Raw genomic sequence first — 24510 nt, 5'->3', positions numbered from 1 at the left:
CCTGATGCACGAGGCTCAAGCGTGATCTAAATAAAACTCCCAGATTCCAGAGCCTGTGAGGGCCTCTGGCTGGCTCCATACCTGTCTTTGGTTAATGAAATGGAAACATTCCATTTTTCACAGAGCTATTAAGATATCAATAACTCATTTTTGGGTTTTTAATTTAACTTTGACTGTGTAATTGATGAACCCTAAGAGTTGTCTTCAGTAGTTGCATTATCTTCTAACTCCTTTTTCTATACAAATTAATATCAAACTTTTTGCAGTATTTTGAACAAGTAATTTATAATATTTATCCCTTCTGCACTGTTTTTTTGGTTCAAGTATACTCGTGTTCATTAATCTTTATAATACACAAATTTTTATTGGAGTGGGAGCAAGATGTAACATTTGGGAGTGAAATGTAAGTAAATTTTAATGAAAAAGGCCCACTTCATTTTCAACAATTTTCTTAATAAATACATTTTCATTTCCTTTGCACTTGATTATTATACAATGAGTTTAATGGTTTAAGTGTCAAAATTTCCAGTCAATTCAATGCAGATAGTAACAGCATCCATCTCAACAGTATTCAAGGATCACTTTTAAAACTTTGGGTGCACCTTCAACTGGCATCAAAGCAGTCTGAAATACATTTCAGTGTTTTCCAAGAATCTTCCTAATGCTGCTTTTTTTACTCTTTAGAACTAGAGTAGAAATGAATGTAAATGTAATTGTCTTGTAATATTCAATTATTAGCACTGCGTTGGAATTTTATCTTTATTTGTTCTATCAAGTGTCATATTAACTGTATTTTATATTCCCACTCTGTAAATCTATCATAGTTTCTTTGATTAATTTTCTAAATCAATTAAACTACTACTAGCTTATTGAATAAAATAAAAAAACATACTGTGATTTTTTTTAGTAGGTTTTATAATAAAAAATGTCAATAAAGATACTGTAAACAGGATCTTTAGGTGGTGTGTAATGACTGATTTGAGAGCTGTAAATATAGCTTTATTTTTTAATGTGTTGGGATCTGGAGCACAAGTGATGAGGAGCAGCTGAGGGAGCTGGGGGGGCTCAGCCTGGAGAAAAGGAGGCTCAGGGGGGACCTTTTTGCTCTCTGTGACTCCCTGACAGGAGGGTGGAGCCAGGTGGGGGTCAAGTTCTTCTAAGTAAGAACAGAACAAGAAGAAATGGCCTTGAGTTTTACCAAGGGAGGTTTAGATTGGATATTAGGAACAATTTCCTCAGTGAAAGGGTTGTCAAGCCCTGGTACAGCTGCCCAGGGCAGTGGTGGAGTCACCATCCCTGGGGGACTTGGGGACAGGGGTCAGTGGTGGCCGTGGCAGTGCTGAGGGAATGGTTGGGCTTGATGATCTTAAAGTTCTTTTCCAACCTAAGTGGTTCTGTGATTCCATGATAGCTTTCCAGAAGTTCAGGGGTCTTTGTGTTCACATCAGAAAATCAAAGTGTAATGAATAAAATACATGGCTTTGAACTCAGCTGTGTTCTCACTGTAATTTTTTATGCCTCTCCTACGTATAAAAACTAATACGCTGCACTAGGAACTTGTGATTTCCACTGTTGCTTTAGCTGCTTTTTCAAAGCAAAATACTTGTTTATTATTAAGGGCAACCACCCCATGCCAAAACAGGAGGATGAAAACAAGGGGTGTTTATTACTGACTGAGTAGTGTACAAATACTTTGATTTAGCACTGACTCTTTTTGAGGCCTATTGATGTGTGAATTCGTTTCTTCCAGTATAATAATTTTATATGTTGTTTCAACCTCATGCTCAATGATATGTGTAATGGCACAGCTGAACTCTCTGTGGCTTCTCATCAAATATTACAGGTGAAGGTGGGAGTTCCTTCCTCCAAGTCTTGCACTCAGATTTTCAAGCTGTGCCTGTCTCAGGCTGCAGTAATGTCACGTCTTTGCTCCACAGCCTTTCCCTGGAACTTTACATTTTCTTTTATCTTACCTGGGTTTTGAGCTTCCTGTGTCCTGCCCTGTCAAACCCTTAAAGTTTTATATGTTGTCTCTAGGTTAATCCTTCGTCTTTTATAGACAAAAAAAGAGCATCTCATACATGTGAAATACAAAGTAACGAGGTGGGTAATTCTGCCTATGAGGGAGTTTAGAGACATTTGCTATGTAGCAGCCCTAAGAATATACTTGTGTTATAAAATGACCTTTATTGACTCCCTCGTGCCCTCACCAGTTAACTACAGGGTTGTGCTTTCTTAACTACTTTAGGCTGAATTAAAATTCCTCCCTCCCTCCCTGTCTACACACAGATCATCTCTGTTATAGCCATTAGGCTCTAACTCACTGATGTTCTTGTCTGTGATGTTGGGATAATTAGCAATGCCATAAATACACAAAGTTTACCTCTGGTGGTTCTGCTGCCTTTGATTTTTACTTTCCTTTCTCAATGAACTGTGTTATTCCCTGAGTGTCACTCTTTAATACTCTGCCTTTCACTAGTTGAGAAGGTTTTCAATAAAACTGCCTTAGCAGCAACTGATGCTGGCCAGGACTGTCATCAGCCCACAGTGGGGCAGTTTGCAGGCTGTTGGTCTCTGGTGTCATTTGTTGTTTCTTCTGTAACTTCTTATTGCCTTTTAAACTGTCCTAGTTTCATGTGTTGTAGCTTTCTGCGTGTCACCATAAACATATTATGTGATCTAAACAGAGAAAAGGCCTAGAGGCATCTAAGATCTTGTTTTCCTGTAAATGAGTTTGAAATCAGGCTTGTTTTGATTCCGCAGCATCTTTTATTTAGGTGACCAGTGAACATCATATCAGTCTGTCAAGTCTGAAGTGTTGTATGGTTTTTGCCTGGTGGATAACATCCTTCTGGTATTAATGTGATCTTTCTCTGTCCTAAACAGAGCCATCACACTGGAGAATCAGCTGGTGATCCTTGGAACATCAGTGACCGACGCAGGAGGTTATTATGTCCAGGCAGTCAATGAAAAGAATGGGGAGAACAAGACAAGTCCCTTTATTCATCTCAACGTAGCAAGTGAGTATCCAAATTGTGGATAATATGCTCTCACACTGAGGCTGCAGACAGGATTCACAAAGGCTGCCCTAATAAAAAGAGCCTTGCTAACAAAGGATTGGACCTCTAAAGGAGGTCAGCTTGGTTTGGAGCACACTGAACTCCTTGTGTAGTAAGAGGGACCTAAGAGAGTGTATGCCCTCGACAAATCACCCTCAGAACCTTTTGTCTGGTGGTTTATTTTGTGCCAGGCAGGTACATGGTGATATTCCTCACTGTTTATTGTGAAGTTGTGATTATAATTTCTTTTTAATGCAGGGGTTTATAATGTGTTGTTTTCCATTGTGAGTAAGTAAACAAGTCACTCTTCTGAGTGCAAATTTATTTATGAATCTATTCCCAGTCTATGGCATTGTTTTTACCTGGAGTTATCACAGAGTCCCAGGGAACATGCATTTCATTGCTATTACTTATTATTTTACATTACACAAATTGTATTAACACCACCATTACAGAGGTATTTCAGGAGTGGCTTTTGCAGCAAAGTGGAGGGAAAAGCAGCAGAGCCCTGGGGTCAGAGAGATGACTGCACACTAAATATGCTGATGTGCACATTCAGCAAAAGTGTACACATGTAAACGATTTTAAAACATTTAGTAAATGTGTTTGTATGAAAAATTAATATTCTAAATGCGTAGAATGGTTTGACTCCTTTTCTGAGCCATTTGATAAAGGTATTTTTAATGTAGCAGGGAGATAGGGAGCGTGTTGTTCTGCTGTGGGGACAGGGAGGTTTGTAGTTCTGATTGTGGAGACAAGGAGGAGCTGATGGTGTACATTGTTGATGACAGTGGGAGCTTCACTGACAGGCTGCTCTTGTGGTTTGGGCTTTGAAAAGATGCAAGAGTCAGCTCTAGATCACTTTGGCATGATGAGATGCCAGACATGTCTTCATCTTGGATACCATTAGATTTGGGACAATCCCTGTTGGCTCATTTCCTTACAATAGCAAAATGTGGGAGTCTGGGTTTTCTGGGAGGAAATCTGGCAAATTGGTTTTGCAACTAGGCTTATGTTTGTCAGAAGTTCATCTAAAACATTATGGTCCTGTGAAACATTTCATTTTTAAGAAAATGTGATTCTTCTGCTGAAATTCCTAATGGGATTTCAGGGAAAGCCGTTCTCTACCCAGGCAGTGGAAGTGCTGGTTGTGGGGCTGGGATAACTGGGGGCAGCAGCTGGATGGTATAACAGGTAGGAATGACAAACCTTTGTTGTTTTCCTCTGGATAAGTATCTAAACTAAATTAACTGCTCAGGGGGTTTATGTATATCTTTCTGAAGTGGAAATAATATTCCAAATCCACTTGTGAATTCTGACTGTACTGTGGCATGTAGATTGTAAACATTATTACTTCTGACAGTATGAAGAGGTTTGCTAACACTTTAGTAATTTCATTTTTAAAGCAAATTTGTATTGTTTGTATTATGTGACCAATAACATACTTCCCACTATAATTTCATATCTTAATTAATGCTAGAAATAGTCTGTGATCATGCATCCATAACAAGTGCTATGCAAAGCATAGTACAGGCATATGGGAAAGAAAACACTCCAAAATGCTTACAGACCTGATACCATGAATGCAAAGTCTGTCTGGAATGTGGAAAATAGGAAAGATAAAATAGATAAAAGAAAAAGAAGGATGAGACAAGATGGAAAGCCAGAAATGGATTCGCTTTTAAAATTAATATCAGCCAATGAGGTTTTTAAATTGACACCTTGATATCCGGGATTATTAACAGTCCGTGTATGTTGAAGGAAGGCATTGGCTGTAAGGCATTAGAGTCTAAAGAAAATGAGATTAAACTGGTCAGTTTAAACTTTGATCTGGGGAAGAAACATGTGATACATTACATGGAAGTGAATAAAACTTTTTGGTCCAGTAACAGAAAATAATCAGGCAAAAAAATAGTCCTGAAGCAATATGCAGAGAATGGTTGCAGAAAAATGATGTATTTTGGAAGACTAATAAAGAATTCAAGCAAGAGGTTGGAAACAGATTGTTAAAGGTACATCCAGGTGAGGAAGATACCACGTTGAATTGTCACCGTCTGCATCTTATTGGATGTTAGGAGTGATGACACTTGTAATTTTCCATTAGGACATGTATAAAATTTAAAACCACTTTAACCAAAATGAAATGAACCACGAGTGAAGTGGAATATCCAATCTCTGTGCGAGTAGATTATATATTAATTATTGAGTTCAACCTTGCTCCATGACTCAGCTGCACATTTCCACTGTTATTGAGGGCAGGAGGAAAAAACCTCCGGATAATTCCCAGGGCAGTCATTCAGTGAGAGCAGCGTTAGATATGCAGAGCTCGTTATTCCTTGAAGGAGACTGGTGTCAGATTTGCTCCAGCCTGTAAGAAAAGCACATTTGCAGAATCATTCTACCAGCTGAGAAAGCTGTAAGCTGTCCTGTTCTGCTCCAAAATACAAGACTGACAGCAGGAGAAAGGTCTGGCTCTGAGCTAAGCAGGAGATGAGTTACAGGGCCTTATTTTGCAGGTTAAAGTCAGTGTTGAATTATGGCTGAAGGTAAATGGAGCTTGAGCAACATCTGGAAAACACACTGAACTATCCTTCAATTAATAACTGTATTTGATACATGTGGAATAAAAAGATTAGAGGGTGTTGAACGTGTTTCAAAAACAATCTAAAAGCTCCAGTCACAATGAATTCTCTAGTAGGGCTCTGAGTATTAATGGTAAAGACATTTTGTTTCATGTCAATCTAACCTGAGATTAGCTCAGTTGGTCAGTGCTGATAACAAGGTTGTGGGTTTGATCCCTGTGTGGGCCTTTTACTTAAGAGTTGGACTTGATGATCCTTGTGAGTCCCTTCCAACTCAGAGTATTCTGTGAAACTGAGAACTCAGAGTCCCAACACCATGAAGTCTTACACCCACCCATCGCCCCTGATTACAGACTTAACTCTGGAAAGTTGGGAAACAGCTTCCAAAGACAGCCTTCAGGTGGGTTTGCTTTCTCCTTATGTTCTGAGGTTGTTCAGACATGGAAAATGAAGGCAACAGAGTGCCTGGGTGCAGTGAAAAGGATCAGCTTTTTAGGCTGTTGGTGTTTTCAGCGTCGCTGTGACAGTTCAGTCTGTGCACACCCTCAGTGCAAAGGCACCAAAGGTTTATTAGCCTGTAGACACGGTCACTCTGGGAGAAGATGCAAATGCTGAGCAGTATTTTTCCTTAACAGCCAAGTCCCCAGCTTGGTTAAACACCAGTGTTCTGCATGCCTGCCCTGAAACCATGTGTCTTAATTTGAAAGTCTGGGTCACAGTGCGAGGTCCATCCAACTGTGCTTGAAAAGCACGGTTGTTTCTTTCCAGTGGACACGTTTCCAGTGATTTCAAGAGGATTAAATCACCTGTGAGGTGACAGGCTTTGGTGAAATAAAAATTACGTCCAACAGGCAGCATATCAGGAATAACATCACATCAGAAATTAGAGATGTCATAAATTAGTCCTAAATTTAAAATGTCTTAAAATGAGTTGAACTGTATACTACTCTAATGAAAATCTTACCTTTTTTTTTTTTCTTAAACCATATGTTAAAGCTTTCATGTAAATAACACAAAATTTTGGCTGGGAAAATCAGAAAGTCTGAAAGTCAAGAGTTTGGCAACAGAAATGAAAACCAAAATGAGTGTTGCTACTAACTCAAATACATCATTTACTCCTTGTTGAGAATTCACTGTTTCTGTTTTGGAGGATTTCAGTTTTAACTCCATTGCTGGAGCTTCCTAACTTGACCAGAGTGGTGTGAGAATTCATCTCTCACTGGGCTGGTACAAGCTTTGGGATTACATATTTCAATATTTACCAATTGTAGTGGTAAATACAATTTCAGTGTAATTTCAGTAACAGTTGGGAAATCCTAAATATTTTTTTCCTGTTTCCATTTATTGAACAATAGATTTGATGAAGGTATCCTAAATGGATCCTTCAGTCTTTAGGCTTTTTTCTTTCATGTGCCCCTTCTCCCGCAGACAGACATAACACTGCAGCACAGATGGTCAGGTCTCTTCCCAAAGATTCTGTCTTGGCAGGGAGTAAGGTGACATTCTTTTGATCTTACCACTGTTGGCAGGGCACCTGAAGATGGAAGTGTTAATTCAAGGAAGGCCATCATAAAACTCTTATTTCCTGGAAGACCATACTCGGTGTAGCAGATAATTTCTCTGAAACTCTGCACCAAAACTCTTGCAGTTGTAGTACGGATCCTAAAAACAAACAAACAAATCAACCCAACCAAACAAAATCCTCCAAAAATAATGCTTAAAAAAAACAAACCACCAACCAAAGTTCCCCAGAAACACTGAAACAGAACAGAAAAAAATATGATACACGATACTTTGCTGTAGGCCGCGCCGCTTTTACGCGAACGTTTCTTTGGGAAGAAAGGGGGAGCTGAGAGCTCCTTAATGAAACCACAAGGATTTCTGGTGGAGAAGTCAAGAGTTTAAGTAGGTTTATTAGGAGGGGAAAATAATGAAAGATTCATGGGGAGCTTTTTATTACGGCGAGGAGCTGGCTGAGGTATTTACTGCAGTGTGCGCAATGCGTGTCCTTGTTCCTTTACAATGTGACACCACGGCCAGACTCTGGTGCCACTTGAGGAGAAGTTTGCAAAGCCCTGCTGAGATGGTTCTATTATTAACCTCAACGCACCGCCAGCCCAGGCCTAGAAACTTTTAGCAGCCTGTGTGGCTACTTCTGAGGTATTCTATGAAAAATTGGAGCAAGTGTGCCTCAGTAAATGATTTAAATGGCAGGTTTGCAAAAGGTGGGTGTGTGTAAGCTGCTCTGACAGCTTTAGATGCTCCTGCCTCAATTGGTTTTGTGGCGCTAATCGTCTGGAACTGCAATTCAGGGCCTTGCTCCTGGACCTTCTTGTTAAGCGGTGAAATATTGAGATGCATGTCGCCTCAATAGATTTATTAGTAAATTAGATAGTCCCCAGACCTATTGGTAACACTGGGAGATACAGAGTGTTCTGCAGCCCGATGTCATTTTCTGATGCAGGCTTTGTGAAAACAGAAAACAAGATTGATGAAAATTTTAAAAACCTTGCCAGCCAGCATTTCTGAAGAGTCAAAGATAATAAAGCCAATTATTGTTTAACGAAGATAAATTTTTCCCTTGGGCACTGGCAATGCTTTTTAAAAAAAAAAGTAAAAAAAAATAAAAAAGTTGGGGACTGAAAATTAAACTCCTGGCTTGGTTGTATTGCAATTAATTTAAAGTATGAGGGTGTCATGTTGTTCTGCCCAACTTCCACTTGCAACCAGAAGAATTTTGTGTTGTTATGGCAGACATTGACATGAGGCTAAATAGACCTCATTTGTCTCTGGTTGGTGCCTATTTTGTTCTTCAGTTTAATGCACCGAAATATAAATTTTACAGACAGGAAAAGTCCCATTTCAGGCTTGCAGGGACTGAATTTGCCCCTCAGTTCTTCTTTGGTTTGTTTTCTGTTATGAAGAAATGTTCTCATGATTGCACAAGATTGTTTAGGTCACTTTTAGTGTCTGTAAGAATTAAATATTCTTTATGTTGTTAGGAAAGAGGTGGGGGGAAAGTGCTGCATTACCTGTTGGTGTATTTGGTAGAGTGTTCCTCTTGACATCCTTCTGTCAGGTTTGGTAAGAAGATAAGTTTTCAGAAGATTCTGGGCAGGCATTTTCCTCTCTGGAAGAGAGCATTTCACTAACATAATTCTTCATATTAACCGTCAGGGTTTGTTCAAGTCAGCAGATGTTGAGGATCCTTCATGGATACGTTTGAAGCGTTCTGCTGCATGAATTTTTCATAGCTAGTTCCAGCTTTCAGGTGTAGGCAGGAAAAAGGAAAAAAGGAATGGGCTGGCACCCCCAGGGAACAGATATTTCCATTCTGACGTCAAATGCACACAAGCTCTATAGACTTGTCAAACTGGTTTTAGTTCATGCCAAGAGAATTTACTTCTCTCAGCCTCTCCAGGTCAATGCTGTTGGTGTGAAATTAGTGCTTCAATGATGCTTTTTTTTTTTTCTTTTCCCCTACTTTTTGGGGTTTTTTTTACCTGATTGTCTGAGGTTGTGACCAAATACCGGGGAAGTCCAACATAGCACAGGTCAGCCCTCTGGGCACTGGTTTTAAGTCTCTCTTTGAAATGATCACATTTGTTTCCCATTTCCTCAAAGGTTTTGCTTTTCTCTTTGTCAGGCAGGATTTCCAGGAAGGATATCATAGTGTGGTTACATGTGTGCTTTCTGCTTTGATTGACACTTAACATTCCTCTGTCATCCCGAATGTTAATTTGAAGGAGACTGTAGAAGTGTTTGGGGTTTAAAACTGAACCTTAAGGACACGTTCTGTGTAAATGCCATCTTTGATACCCTGGTAAAACAGTGTCTAAATGCTTCTTTAGTTGTAGCTCCAGTCTGCTCTAATTCTAAATGATGTACATTTTTAAATGGGGATCTTTTTTTCTTATTATTTCGAGAGTAGAGTGCAACTTAACCATCGTTTTGAGATGGATGTATATATTTAAGTCAAATGCATTTTAGTAACAATAATAGCTATAAGAAAAAGGACTTAAATTGAGTTAGTGTTAAAGATTTGGATTTGATATATTGGAACAAATGTTAGTTTAAGCTTTATCCAGAGCTGGAAATTTCAGTGGAGGATGATATTCTCTATGGTTTACTCTATTATCTACTGCAAAAGCAACACTGTACTGCAGTATAGACTGATTTTATATGCATTACAAAAAAATAACAGATGATGTTCAGGATTTATCAGCATTCTTAGACTCCAGATTTCATTGTTGGGGTTTTTTTAAAGCATCAGCCAGATCTCTTCCATAATTCTCTACTTTTCTTCTCCTTAAAGGAAAACTTTCCTCACTTTTGACTGTAGTGACATAGAGGGAAATCTGTGGTTAAAATGATAGATTGCTAAACTGCAGGAATAATAAAGGTGAGCCAAGAAACCTCTGTGGCAGCTCGAGCTTTTCTTTGGGTTTCTTCAGATATTCTATCAGTGCTCTTCCTGATAAATAGCAGAAATATTAGTTGGTCTCTAATTTCCTCTTCCTCTGCACTATTTTTGATAATACTTATTGCCACACATGGTGCATCTGCTGCAGCCCCTGTCCCAGACAACCAGTGTCTCCTCTGCTGGTAGTCTTTGCAATGAAAAGATGTTAAAATGAACTGTCTGTAAGATTATTTCAGCCTTACTATTGAAGGGAACTTAGCCAAAATCAGCATAAAACATAGTTAAATATCTGGCACTTAATTTTCATCATATTGCATCAACAAATGTAATGAAGCTTTAAATACATGGTTTATGGGAAGAATAGTTATCTCCTTTTCTCCCAAATGCGACAATACAACCCTGTTGTTATGGGGACTCCTCAGTGGCTGGTGAAGCTGTGGAACTGCACCCGAGTGGAGTGTCTGTTCCTTCAGCATATGCACATCCATTATGCATTTTGCTCTGAAAAAGTGGCAAAAGCTGAAGTTTCTATAATCAAACGTGTTATTTTAACATGGCTTCTCGTTACACTTGTCTTTTCACGAGGTTTGGGGTTTTGTCTGTAAGATCTGGAATGCACACACACACACATGCTCCAAATCCTGGGTTGTCTCCTAAACCCGTTATTTATATCTGACACATACAATTAATCTCTCCCTATCCCTAATCACTTTTGCTATTACATTCATCGGAGTGATTTGTATCCTATCTCTGTCACTGCTCTGTAATTGATATGTGGAGATAAGGGGATTCTTAGAGGACACAAACAAGGAAAAGAGAAAATTGAATTTACCTCGCAATCATTTTATAAAATGTGACACACATCAATTATACATGCCAGCCAGGAAAATGCCATCTTGAACAAACTGAGATGATTTGTTGGAGGACCAGCATAAGAGAAATGCCAGAAAACTTCTCTGGACAGAAAAGTATTGCTGGTTCAACAGACAGACTTTTTCAATCTCACTGGTCCTCCTACAATGTTTTTAAATAATACTGCAGAATTTACAAAGAAAGTGTAGGTTTTGATCAATATTTTTCTTCAGTCAATCTTGTACTAATACTCCAGGGTGGAATAAGATGAAAGGGAGCTGTTGGAATAAACATTGTTTTGATCAGACATAAAAAGATGGTGTTGGTTACTCAAGATTGCCCATGAAAGATGATTCAAAAATGGTAAAATGGATAGTGTAGTCCAATTCCAATTTAACCACATTCTACCATGAACATATTTCTATTTAGTTTCTCTTTTCTGTTTCAGTGCAGTGAGAAGTGAATTTTCTCACTCTTGTGTAACTACTTTGTGCTCATGATTAGTTCTAATTGTTGGCATGAGAGAAGTGGTTCCTGTCCATACCTGTAAGTTGGAGTGGTACTGTGGGATCTTTGAAAAGCTTTTTAATATGTACTGATAATGTTACAAAAACTAGATTGAGTATGTAGGTGAATAATATGGTAACAGTAATAGGAATCATAAAACATAAAATTTAAGTCCAGTAATATTCAATGCAGGCAGCTTCCAGGGGTTGTCAGTATGGCAGACTGTCTTTTCCCTAGAACTCTTTATTTCTTTATCATGTACACCCCAGATCCAATTGCACTTTCTAAAAACCTCCAGAACAGACAGAAGGGCAGTGATTTGTAGGCATTTGTAAAGGGATTCATGTTTTAGTTTATGTAAGAATCATAATGCTGAAGCTTTAGGAGGAGCAGCTACTGGAGACTGGCTTATTAATTTACCCCTTTTGAACATGGTTTCTTATGAGTCCCCTTCTGCTGTGCCAAACTCCTGGAGTATTCCAAGTAGCTGACTTGAAGTATTTTGCTTTGTTTCCCATCTTTACACAGTGGGATATCTTTAAAGTATAATTTTTATTTCTTTTAAGTTGCTAAACCCTTCTGAAGGTGCTTTTGACTAAAAACAGTAAGAATCTGTAACTTACTGAAGTGAGCTTGAGCTTAAATATTTAAATATTAAAGAATTTGAAGGAAAAAACCCGCATTTAGAGAAAAACATGCCAGGAGTTGGATTTCAGTGATGCTTGTGAGTCCCTTCCAACTCAGGATATTCTGTGATTCAATAGTACATGTGCTGGTCTGGAATTACATGAGTTGTCTTGACTGGTCTGTGAGCGAGAGGGTAAAAGGATACAAAGCACTTACTTAGGAAGATAATGAGAAGCATCTTATTTCTTATGAACTGGATAAATTTGCAGCATTTTGAGTGGGTTTTTTTGATTCATAGGAGAAGGACTCGCTTTTCAATTTAGAAAAGAAGTAATTTAGGAACTGTTTGATAGAATTCTTTAAACTGTCGTGTTAGGCAAGCCTGAAATGTCTTATAAACAACATAGATAAGGAATAATAAATATGGTCAAACCAGATGTTTAGTAGAATACGTTTTGAGCTTAGTTACTGCAAAAGCCTAAATATATCCTAAAGATTGTCTTACACATGCTAAAGGTCTGCATGGCAGAGCTGCCCTCCCAGCATATTTACAAAAGCTCATTTTCATCTCAAGCTTTCACAAACATATGGTCGCTTCAGGGTTATCATTTTTAAAGCTCTTCGTATAAAAGATGTTTTTAATTTCTTCTCAATATACCTCATAAAACAGTAAAATTGAACAAGAATGGAAGCTCCTCCGATGCCTGTCTCATCCTTCTGCCAGATAAACGTGATTTGTCCAAGTAATTGTGGAAGTGCAGACAACAGCCTGTGTATGGACAAAAATGGAGAAACAGTGATTACAACTGCAACCCGAGCACTGGAGGGTCAGGACAGGCAAGACTCAAGGTCATCTGTAAAGCTATAAATATTCTTCTTTTAGATTTTAGGAAGGGCCTGCTATGAATTTTAAAATAATATAGAATAATTGGTTTTTCCTTCCCCGATTTGTAATAGGAAGAGAAGCTCAGAGCTGGCCATAACCCGGGTTGCCTCACCTGATGTGTGTAAGAGCTGCATCGATTTCCTGTCCCCTTGGCTGTGCCGTGGGAGCTGTAAATTGCCAATCCAGGATGTTCGTTATCCCTCGCTTTTGTACCGCTCGCTTTCACATATTGTACTTTGCAGCTGGGGAGTGGTGAGACATCAGAGTAATCCAAGGTCTGGTTGGGTTTTTTTTTCCCCCTACAGACTGTGCTGTAAGTTGATGGAAACACTGATTTCTTTTCGCGTGCAGACTATTGTCTACACTTTTAAACCCTTTAAAAATAATCCATAGTCCGGAACTCTGCCTTTTTATGATGGAAAATTCATTCTAGCCGTGGAATGTGGGAATGAAGTTACAGCTCCTGTAATCTGGGAGAACATCATTGTTAAATAGTGTGTCTTTAAAGGACTGTAAGCTTTCTGTGATAAAAATGGAGCACAGCAGCCAGGAAAATGCACACAACGTCCTGGTCTCTAAGGCCCCATTTGTGCAAAATTGTTACTCAATTTTCTCCAGCTATGTTTGCTGTTAAATATCTTTACAAGCTGAGGACAAGTAGCTTCTGCTGTTGTCTGTAGGAAAAAATTCTGCAGTGGACATTGTGTTGGATAAAGAATGAAAGAGAGAAGTTGTGTCTGGTGGTTCTTTTTATTCTCCACTTGCTCCTTATGCACTAAGGAGGGATAAAAAGAGAAGTTTGCCGTTTCACTCCATGGTAGCTGCATTTTGATCTGCTCATAAACCTGACTTAGTAAGGACTTGATGGAGGCTTAAAAAGCCAGCAGTGTTGTACCTTCTGCAAATGCTGGGAAAGAAACTGCAAAGCCTGTGCTGCCTTCAGCTATCCTTGTGGATTTATCAGATATCTGTGAGTGATACTGTCAGAGCTATTAAAGAAAGTAATTGGTAGTGAGTGATTAAAATTGCAGATGGCCTTTTCAAGGTGATTATGAATATTAAATCAGGTCAGTAAAAGCGAGCTAAAAAGGCCCATGAAACCAAGAAGTGAATATGCTGAGGATAATTGCGTGAAAAGAGGATCTTGCAGATGTGCCACACTCATCCGATCCCCCCCAGCCCATCAATCAACCAACCAACCAAAAAGACCCCAAGAAGCAAGATAATTCAAGTGGGCCTATTGTATCAAAAGAGGTGGAACTAAATATCTCCCTTTTTAGGCTGTAAATTCCTCTGTGCAGAGAACTTGGTGCATCTCACTCCTCTTTAATACAGAAGATTATCCCAGGTCCATCGCTGTTGTCATTGAGCAGTGACAGATCTCCAAAGCCCCCTGTGCCAGGTGATGCCGAGTCATTAATAGTGATCTTTTCCTGTTCTTTTCCAATTGTAAGTGATTATGACAAATGTTTCTTTCCACATCGCCCTGGAACAAGGCCAAGAAATGCTGTAAAGTGACTTAATTTCATTTGGTGATCTTTATCTCACAAAGCAAAGGTTACATGGGAGGTTTCTTTTTAGCTGAAAAATCTTAAGGTTCATTTTGTTCCATCATTTAAAATGGAAACTTCAGATGCAAACAGTGATAAAAGTAGAGCAAACTGAAAAAATCATCTTCTTTTTGAGCTCTGCTTACTTACATGTGTATTTTAATACAAATGCAGAGTGCTTTCACATATCTCTAAATAGCTTGTGAACTTGGAGCCTGAGGGTTTGTTTTCTTGTGATTATAGACTCATCACTTTTGGACCAATTTCATGCTTTCAAATAGAATTTTGTATGGTTGCTTATACTCCAATGTATTATTATTGTATTGATCTCAAACATCGTGCTGACCTATCTGATCTGCTCTTAACTGTAAAACACCATGGAATTTAGTGGGAAGATTTATAGAAATGTGCTTTGCAAATATTGTTTAATATCTTTGGTGCAACAGGAGTCATTTGTTTAGTCATTTTAGGAGCTCTTTTGCCTTTAGACAATATTTCTGTTTACCTGGATTTTGTGGTCATTGTAATGTTAGTGGTTTTGTTGCTCATTGATTCTTCCTCTAAATTAATGTTCTTTCTCTTACAGTTATTCCCTTGGTGAATTTGATAGAGAATTCTGCTCGTTCCACTACCATAATACTTATTTCTAACCATATTGGCTTAGGAACTGGTTTATGGCCTCCATGACAAAAATATCTGTACCATGCAAGTATTTTAAAAGCTTTTCTAAAAAATACTCAACTTATTGGTTCATTGCTAGTTGATGCAGCAGGTATGTTTTAAGGGAGAGGTGGTTTAAACAGATGCTCAACACTTTCCTTTAACTGTGGAAAGACAAGCAATGGAAATAGCCAGTACCCAAAAAGTTACGGGGAATTAAAAAAGAGGAGGATTTTTTTTTTTTCCTACTGAAAGAAGCAGTGCATTAGACTGAGACAGTATTATGTTTTTCCACCCTCAAGATGGCATTTAAATTTTACCTCTTCTCTAAATTTTAACTCTTCAAGAACCATCTTGCAAGAAATACAAACACAGTCCATGGGTCAGGCTGCTTAATATTGAAAGCATCTTAGTAGAGTTTGGATTAACAGTTGCCATTAGTTTTTTTGGGAAGGATATCAGTCACTTTTTTGGTGTGATTGATACGGTGTGTTGTAACTTTGAGGGCCTGGGAGGCTTTTAAAAGCAGCACCATGGGCCATGTCATCAGCAAACACAAAGTCTTGTGTTGGAGGTGGTGAGGAGGGGAGGGCAGCGATTCCACTGTGGCTGACAGGGCTGGTGTGCTCACTGAAGAAGAGGGTCATTTGCAGCTCACAGGCTAATGGGGAGAAATATGGAATCTGGCAGATCTTTTAGGGCTTGGTAGTGACTGCTGAGTTCCTGTCTTGAGTATAATGCAGAATTCATTTTGAAAAAACAAGTCCGGGATGGTTAAGCATTTTTGTTGTAGCTCGTAACGGTGTTGCCGCAGTCAGATGGGCTGCCTGGGGAGGGCTTTTTGATGATTTAAAGATGGAGAAGGCAGTGTAATTTTTAAAGTTCACAGATAAATCTTTTTTTACAAGGCTGTTACAAATGTTTTCGAAGGGTGTTTGTAATGGAAGAAGTTACAGACCTCCAATTAGTGTGGCAGGATGAGACTCTGTAGCTGTGAAAGGGATGAAATAACACTGTTTATCTCGAGTTTATGGCTAGCAGATGCAGGTAGATAGTGTTTTTCTTGGTTCATTCTTCCACTGCACATACAAGAGGAGGTGTTTTTAATTTTGTCAAAATATTTCCGAGTTGTGAAACTTGAAAGTTACAAGTTACAAGTTTACTGTGAATAATGACCAAGCTGTTTTCCTGCAGCCTTTGCACACACTGGTTCTTAAAGGCAGCTTCCTCTCAGAACTATATTTGGCTACTTTTAAAGCAATAAAGCTATTTTCTGTGTGTTTAAAGTATAGGCTTGTGAAGTCAGCTGACAAGACTTTATTACAATTTTTAAAAGACTGGGTTTTAATGAGTCAATTATATCATTTCAGGTTTGTGTGACTCAGGTACTTCATTTCAGTTTCACTTCACAATGCCACAAAAAACCTTGATGACTTCTTGGTATCTTAATGTCATATTTACACAGCCTTCGTGGCACAGCACACCAGTGGAATGGGAAGTACAAACCTCATTTGTGTGTTAATGCTGAAGATGAGATGTTTGTCATATATCCTTATCCTTAACAGAGCAGTATCTTTGAAATATTCATCAGAAGTGAATATGATTTACCAAAGTAATATTTGTGGTGTAAAAGTTTGTCAGTTGTATCTTTTATTGAGAATTTTCCAGAGTAAATTTAACCTTCACGCTGCAGCACAAGATTTGGGATTTGTAGAAAGTTCTGTCAGCGAGTGCCTACAACAAACACCCATCCTGTCTGTGCTGCCAACCCTTCTCAATCCACAAGAAATGGTCACTCACTGGAAAAACACTGTCCTGTGTCAAACCCCTCTGCAGCTCAGCTCACTTTAGCATCCTATTATGTTTGTCTGACACAGCTATTACAAAAACAAAGAAGGGAACACAGTTGTTACAGACAGTGTGTGCGTTGTAAGGAACAGGATGCATTGTGAGACCTGTCAGCTCTTGAAATATGACACAACCGCCCCTTCTTCTTTTTTAAGGGTACAGTGGTGTGTTTTAAGTGGTCTCCATGTCCTTAACTGTAGTGGGCCTGTGGTTAGAATGAGGCAAAGGTGAGCTGAATTGAACAATCAATTCCGGATGAAGAGAGCCATCAAAATTGTCTAATGCTCACTCTGACCTCTGCAGATTCAGCACTGGGAAGGGAGGGGGCTGGTCTTTACAGCCAGAGTTGTTCCTTTTGATGAGCCCTTAAGAACAATCTAAGATATCTCTGCTTTTCCTCCTTGATCACCAAGGGAACTTTAAAATCTGTGTTTCAGAAGGAAATCCTGGATAGCAGTCTCTGGAAATGTGCAAAGCTCACCAGAACTGTATGATAGGTAATATAAAACCTCAATGAGAAGTGTGGATCCTGATTGAGAGAAGGAATGCACTGAATCAGAAAAAACATATCTGGCTTGGAATGCATTGCTTCCATTGGGCTGTAGATCACAGTTTTATGAGCTTTGCAGAAGATGGAGACAGTACTAACAGTTCTATATTTTTCTTTTTTTCCCCCCTCAAGAATGTATCATATGCAGTCCATTCAAAAATTGCAAAGTAAGCTTAAGAAGGAATAAGAACCCTCTGTAAGTCACAGCAGGTTATATTGCAAGTAATTCTCATTTTGCCATTTTTCTCTGATTTTCTCAAACTGTGAATTTCGAAACAAAATAACCAAGTTGTTTATGCAGTTAAGGATTTATGGGAATGTGATTCTCATTCACAAGAGGAGGGAGTGTGTGCAAATTCCTTTTTACAATATGCCACCATGATCCTGAAGTAATTCAGAGATTGATTTGTAAAACATTCTGAATCAATTAAGGCTTTAATCAGCAAGCAGCAAACTTCAGATGGCTCGTGGACTAATTTTACCATCTCCCATCAACACGAACCTAAGCTGGAAAAAGAAAACAATTAAGAGGATGTAATTATCTGTCCTGATTACTGAATTAGAAGAGTTTGTGTTTATTCCATCGCTATGCAAAAAGAGAAATCTGCTTTGAAAAACAGTTTGAGGCAGCTTCTAAATTGCCAGGAGTTTGCAGGGTGCAGTGTAGATGTCTGCTAGGCCAGTTTGGGAAGAGGTTTGTCATCCACAACTGTCAGACAAGTGCTGTCTGTCAGGCTTTGGAGGCTGTTACCCAAAAGCTGTGTAGTGCTCCCTACAGGTTCTGGTACAGAGTCTTTTTCCTCCCTGTGCTTAAAGTTAGTTTGGATTTTCAAGGCAGAGTCTCATCTACAGTCCCTTGTCCAAGCATATCAGGTGATTGTATCTAGTGGTCACAAAAAAAATCTTTCTAGAAGTCAGGAATTGATGTTTAAATTCCCATTTGAAGACAAGCTTTGCAGAAAGCAGGGATGGAAGAGCATCCCTGAATGATCAAACTAATGGTCTCATTACCCTGTGGTTGTGTCTTCCTGCTACCAAGTGGAGCTACTTTAAGTTATTGCTATTTTGCTTGACATCAAATGAGAAGAGCCTGTAGAAATATAGCAAGCTATTACATAATTCTTTCTCAAACCAGACTTTTAGATTTGGTAGGATTTTTATTTTCAGCTTAGCAGAGAGATAAATACAGATTTGTGGTAGACCTTTGCTTGCCCTTTATATCGTCCCAGATCTGATCAGAATCCACAAATTGCATAAAACCTCTCATAAACCCCCGGCTTACAACACTAGTGTAATTTCTCTTTGAATATTTAGCAGAATGTTAATCCTGACATATTTAGCTGCCACACTGAAGGATTGTTGCTACATTCTGTGCAAAGTTCTGAATAAATGTCCAGAACTCCAGTGAGTTATAGGTCAATTACAGTAATTGGAGAGAAAAGTAAACAAGAAACCTTAGTAGTATCCAGCAGGAGTGATGCCTTTATTTTTTATTAATGAGCAGTAAACAAGCCTGTCATCAATCACTGACTTTGAAAAATGTACCATATAACTTGCTCCTATAAATGGTATCATTTCTGTGTAGTATATGTGTCTCTTGGTAGTACTGGGTTTATTAAATACTATTGAACAGAATTTTCGGTTGAATAAGATTAAAACTGTCGTCTTAAGAAAAATGAACTTTATTTAACCAGCAAGAGATAAAGCTGCCTCAGCACAGAATCACAGAATCACCTTCCACTAGACCAGGTTGCTCCAAGCCCCATCCAACCTGGCCTTGGACACTTCCAGGGATGGGGCAGCCACAGCTTCTCTGGGCAACCTGTGCCAGGGCCTCTCCACCCTCACAGGGAAGAATTTCTTCCTCATATGTAGTTGTAAATTTACCCTTCATCAATTAAAGCCATTCCCCCTTGTCCTGTCACTCCACATCCCTGTCCCAAGTCCCTCTCCAGCTCTCTTAGAGCCCTTTTAGGCCCTGGAAGGGGCTCTAAGGTCTCCCTGGAGCCTTCTGTTCTCCAGGTGAATACCCCCAGCTCTCCCAGCCTGTCTCCAGAGCAGAGGGGCTCCAGCCCTCAGAGCATCTCCATGGCTTCCTCTGGAATTGCTCCAGCAGCTCCACATCCTTCTTGTGTTGGGGGCCTCCAAGCTGGACACAGCACTGCAGGTGGGGTCTCACCAGAGCAGAGGGGGAGAATCCCCTCCCTCATCCTGTTGCCCACACTGCCAGGGGTGCAGCCCAGGTTAAAGTCTTCCTCAGCTGCAAGTGCCCATTGCTGGGTCACGTTGAGCTTCATCCACATTTACTTTATTGAAGGCTGATTTTATAATGTTGGTGATATTCAAATAATGGTTTAGTATACTTTGAAACGTAAGTTATGTTTTTGTGAAATAAACTGAAAGTACAGTCACTATACACATAAAAATGACATCCTAGCTGTTAGAACACATGTATAAAGGCACAACCAGTCTCTCATTTACACAGTAGCGCATAAATTAGAGTTTAATAGTATTGTAATTTATGCAGATTTAAAAAATATACTAGACTTTCAGAGCAATAAAATGGGTTAGAGCATTATCATAAATGTAATTGTTACTGGTGTTGTCTAATGGCGTTTCATTTTTAAATTAAGAAAATCCATAATGATAGGTATGTTTGAGAGAAGTAGATGATGAACACTGAGGCCCCTTGTTGTTAATCCTCTCTTCATTCAGTGCTGTGAATTACCTGGGGCTGATGGGTTGTGTTGCTTCTGGGAGGGACCTTCATGAACACCACCTTCCTCTTCAGAGACGAGATAACTGTTACTTACATTATTTGTCTTTGTTACCTAGTCTGGAATGAGACCATTTTTGCAAGGAAAAGTCTTTGGGGACATTCAGGCTGCCCAAGCCAGCCCTGTGAAGGACAGGAAGGGGGAAAACGACTGACTTTCTGAGGAGTGTGATATTCTGAAGAGTCAGATATTTCTGTAGGTTGAAGAAACAACAACTTGCTCTCCTCTTGCCACTTAAGCTCACGGAGTGTGGCAGGACAGATAATCATCAGTGCTGGGTTCCCTTGCACAGCTTTGTGAAATCTAACAGCACTTGTTTAAAACTGAGAATTTGTAACATTTGTGGAATGCTGCATAGAGTACTGAAAAAACCTTGGAGAAGTCTCTAGGCTGATGTAAACACATCCACAAAGAAGACTCCTGTGATTAGGAGACTGGAGAGAACGATAAATAAGAGAATGAATGTACAAAATAGTTTAAATTAAACTATTTTAAACTCATCTGAGGCTTTAAGTGCTCCTGACAAGGTGTGTGTCCACTTTCTCTGCACCCTGAGGTTGAACTGGGCAGAGGTTTCTTGCTGTATTTGAAGGACTGAGCGAGTCCCAGACTGTATCCCAGTTTGGCATCCCCAGTACAGATGTTCTCAGACCACTTGAGCAGCATTGGTGTTGCCATGACTTTGTCAACAGCATTGGGAACAATTATGAAGGTACTGTGGATTTATCATGAGAAGAGAGTCAGGGGTGCTGTGGTTGTAGCAACATCCCTGTTAGGTGTTGCACCATCTGGATAAATGTGTTGCAGTGGAATTGTTCTGTGAGGAAAGGGAGGAGTTCATGTTATTCTAGCAGTCTTCCACACAAGGAATACAGGGACTGAGGAATCTTGTTTTTAAAAAATCAGTTCCTCCAGGGATGTGTCTGTTGCATGTTTCTTTGGGTTGTTGACCTGGACTTCTTGCTGATCACAACTGTCTTGAAAACAGTCTAGAAATTCCTCTTCAAATTCTCATTTCTCATAGGATTCTGAAATGATTAATGGAAAGGATCTAGTGGAGCAGGTTGGTGGTGTTTCACACCAACTAAAGTGTGGAAGGAGAAGGCATTTGCATGAGATCAAGACGTGTCTGGAGCACATAGTTCAAGGAAGAGGGTGAATTGCAATAAGCAGTGAACTGGTGGGAGGTAGAGTCCTCTGCCAGAGCCAGCTTCCTCTCTGTGCTGATGGACAGGCAGCATTTTGGACAAAGGTCATCTGAAGAGATGAAAGTTTCTTAGAGAAACAGGCTTAGAAAGGCCACTTTTCTAATGGCTTGGGGAAAAGGACAGTCTGCAGTCAGTTTGCTCCTCTAAGGGCAAATAAATTGTAAATCTGATTTGCTCTGGAGACAATGAGCAGATTATTGAGAAGGGGGACTATATGCAGAGCTACTACCTCACCTGGTGAAATCCTATCAGCAGGAAAGGTTTTTGCTTACCAGGGCTGTCACAAGGTTTCTTTATTTACCAGCTGGGTCATGATGTATGTTAACAGGCATCTTACCTACAGGAAATCCAGATGGTCTCTCTTCTCTTTCCTTTCTTCTCCTACTAGATGGAAAAGGTCATAAGAAAAGCAGCAACGGGAATTCTTGCTGCCAGCACAAGATGCTCTTGACTATGCCTGCATCAGTCCCACAGACTTTAATTTCCTTTACACTGAACTAAGGTTAGACTCACTTAAAGGTCATTCTCTGTGCAATAGGGTTTGTTCTGCCGTTTGTTTTATTTATTGAAAACAGCCTCTTTCCCGAGAACAAGGTTGTTTTCCTTGCTATTGCCTCCCCTCTTCTTAAGTTGCTTTTGAAAGGTGTTTCATTACTTGCTAAGCTCTAAAGTGATTTTTCTGATGGTGATAATATCAACTTGCAAAACCTTTGAGCTGGAGGTGTTTTTATCTTAGAACTGCAGTAGTGCTTGCTGCATGAAGAGATGCTGACATTTGGAAGTGACCCTGTCTTTATTAACTCAAGTTTTGAGAGAACCTTGAAATTATCCTGTTATCTTTGTCAGTTCCCCCGGATTCTGGAGATAAACTGGAGATCAGTGCTCTCATTGTACACCTCTCTTTGTAAAGTAAAATATTTTCTTTACTCAACTAATAATTTTTAAATCTTACACTTCCAGTTGGTTCAGGTTTTTGGCTTCAGAAGTATACAGGTGAAGAGCTCTATTCTAAAATGAGCCAGAGGTTCTTGCCTCAGAACTGTGACACGTTATTTCATAGGAAAATAGGTGTTGCTAAAATATTGTCTCCTCTTCTTGGCCTTCATTTTCATACTTGGTCAGACAGTGATAGGACATGGTCTGTCCCATGCCACCTTGGGTACCTGGATGCTCAGTAATTGTCAGAGAAACCTCACTCTCCACCCACCCATAGGAAGATGGAGAGACAATTCCAGAGCGAGATGTTTCTGGGAATGTGTTAGGTCAGGGACCTGAAACTACCTTTAGAAATAGGCATAGGAAAGTATCTCTCTGTCTCCTTCCTCCTGCTTGTTTCCTGACCCCCAAAACATGATTTTTTTTGTTGTTCTTTGATTGGACTATGGCAGGTATTTTTCAAGGTAAAATATACAGGTCCCTGATTATGAAGGAAAAACAGAAATAAAAGCAATTCAAATGTGGGCTTTTTCATGCACCTGGGAAAAAGCTGGAACCAACAGAACATGACAGCTTTAGGATTAAGGATGAGTTGGTTTATTGGATGATGGAGTTCTCTGGGCAGGCATGGGAGGATTTTGTTAGATATTGGTCTTATTATGTAATTCACTAAATGTGTTTATAGCTCCAGCTGGCTGGATTTAAAAATAAAATTAATAAATTATCTTCACACACTTTTAAAGTCCCCTGTGTATAGCCAGGTACATCCAAAGCATTATAGAGAGAATTATTGATGGACTGCTATGAAAGGAAATAAATTTATTTTAAGGGTTCTCCTTGCTTGATAAAACACTGCAGAAGAGTCTACAGGAATTGTCAAATATTTCGGATGTTTGTGCAGAAAAGGAGCTTATTTGGGGCTGAATGATCTTTTTGGGTTTCTGCTTTCTGATATAAAAGTAAAGTAACCTGAAGACTGTATCTGGCAGGGAAAACGTGGCCTTGTATTAAAGTGATGTCTGGTGGTGTGAGCGAGCCTTGTAATGAGGATCAGTTTGGCTCAGGGATCATATTGTTCAGAGTCGGAACCCATCCATGTTTGACATTTTTTATGTTGTAATAAATATTGGCTGCTGGTGAGAAGCCTGAACACTCTCCTCATGCCACCCAGTTTGAAAATAATTTAAATAGAATATAACAATGTCTCTGTATGCTCCAAAGGGAACAAAGGCAGACTTTTCTCTCCCACTTCATTCCACGAATGGCACTTCCTCCCTTCCTCCTGAGGGCCAATATTCCTTAATTAAAGACAAAAAAAAAAGGCCTATTCAACTCTTTCTTTTCAAATCAAATGTCCACAAATGAGAGATTTGTCTGTGTGAGATGTAAGCACAAAACACTGAATAGAGCTGATAATAACCCCAGCCGAAGTTTTGAAAGGAGCAATCCTTTGTTCCCACGTCGGAGACGGGAGCTCTGACTCCTGTGATTTCCAACCACTTAGTCCCGTCTCTTTTAACGTGGCTTTTCCTGTTTACTGTGCAATTATTCCCCTTGTTTTTCTTTGCCTCTGCTGGGGTACAAAGCTCTGAGAGCGGAGACAAAGGTGGAGCGGAGCACGGAGAGCAGGCGTTGGGGACGTGCTTTGTTCCAGAGGCTCGGGAAGCTCTCCGGGTCCGTCTCCGAACCGGGAAAGGACCCCGTGTCCTCTGTGTGACCGCTCGGTGCCGTCCTGCCTCTGCTCACACAAATGCTCGGGCTCAGTCTCTTGTGTTCGGTCGATAGGTTTTGCACTGTCCTTTTTTTTTTTTTTTGATCTGTGGTTAATGCACCGTGTTTCCTCCCCTGCTTCAAAACAAACATTGCCAGGCCTGAAGTGCTTCTCTGGCTTTTACAAAGTTAGAGCAGAGCGGTGATCTGATTAAAGTGATTAAAACCATATACAGAATGCATAATTAACCTCTGCCCCGGCTGTCACGGGGAGCTGATGCTGGAGCTGATACTGTCTCTCTCCGTGGCAGCAGGCGTATGCTACATGGCTATTT

General features: G+C 39.7%; 1 protein-coding gene across 2 annotated transcripts in view; it reads left to right on the top strand.

The window, feature by feature from the left end:
* The window catches only part of SDK1 (sidekick cell adhesion molecule 1), a 398710-nt gene that overhangs the window by 183753 nt on the left and 190447 nt on the right, over positions 1–24510 (top strand). For both annotated transcript variants that reach the window (XM_027683614.1, XM_027683613.1), the window contains exon 5: positions 2887–3020. In XM_027683614.1, coding sequence (XP_027539415.1) covers positions 2887–3020 — 134 coding nt within the window. The remainder of the gene's footprint in view (positions 1–2886; positions 3021–24510) is intronic.

This window comes from Neopelma chrysocephalum, unplaced genomic scaffold, assembly GCF_003984885.1.
Source record: "Neopelma chrysocephalum unplaced genomic scaffold, ASM398488v2 Primary Assembly neopelma1_65, whole genome shotgun sequence".
Taxonomy (NCBI): Eukaryota; Metazoa; Chordata; class Aves; order Passeriformes; family Pipridae; genus Neopelma; species Neopelma chrysocephalum.
Note: the sequence above shows the minus strand (reverse complement) of the source record. Positions and strands in the feature narration are given on the sequence as shown.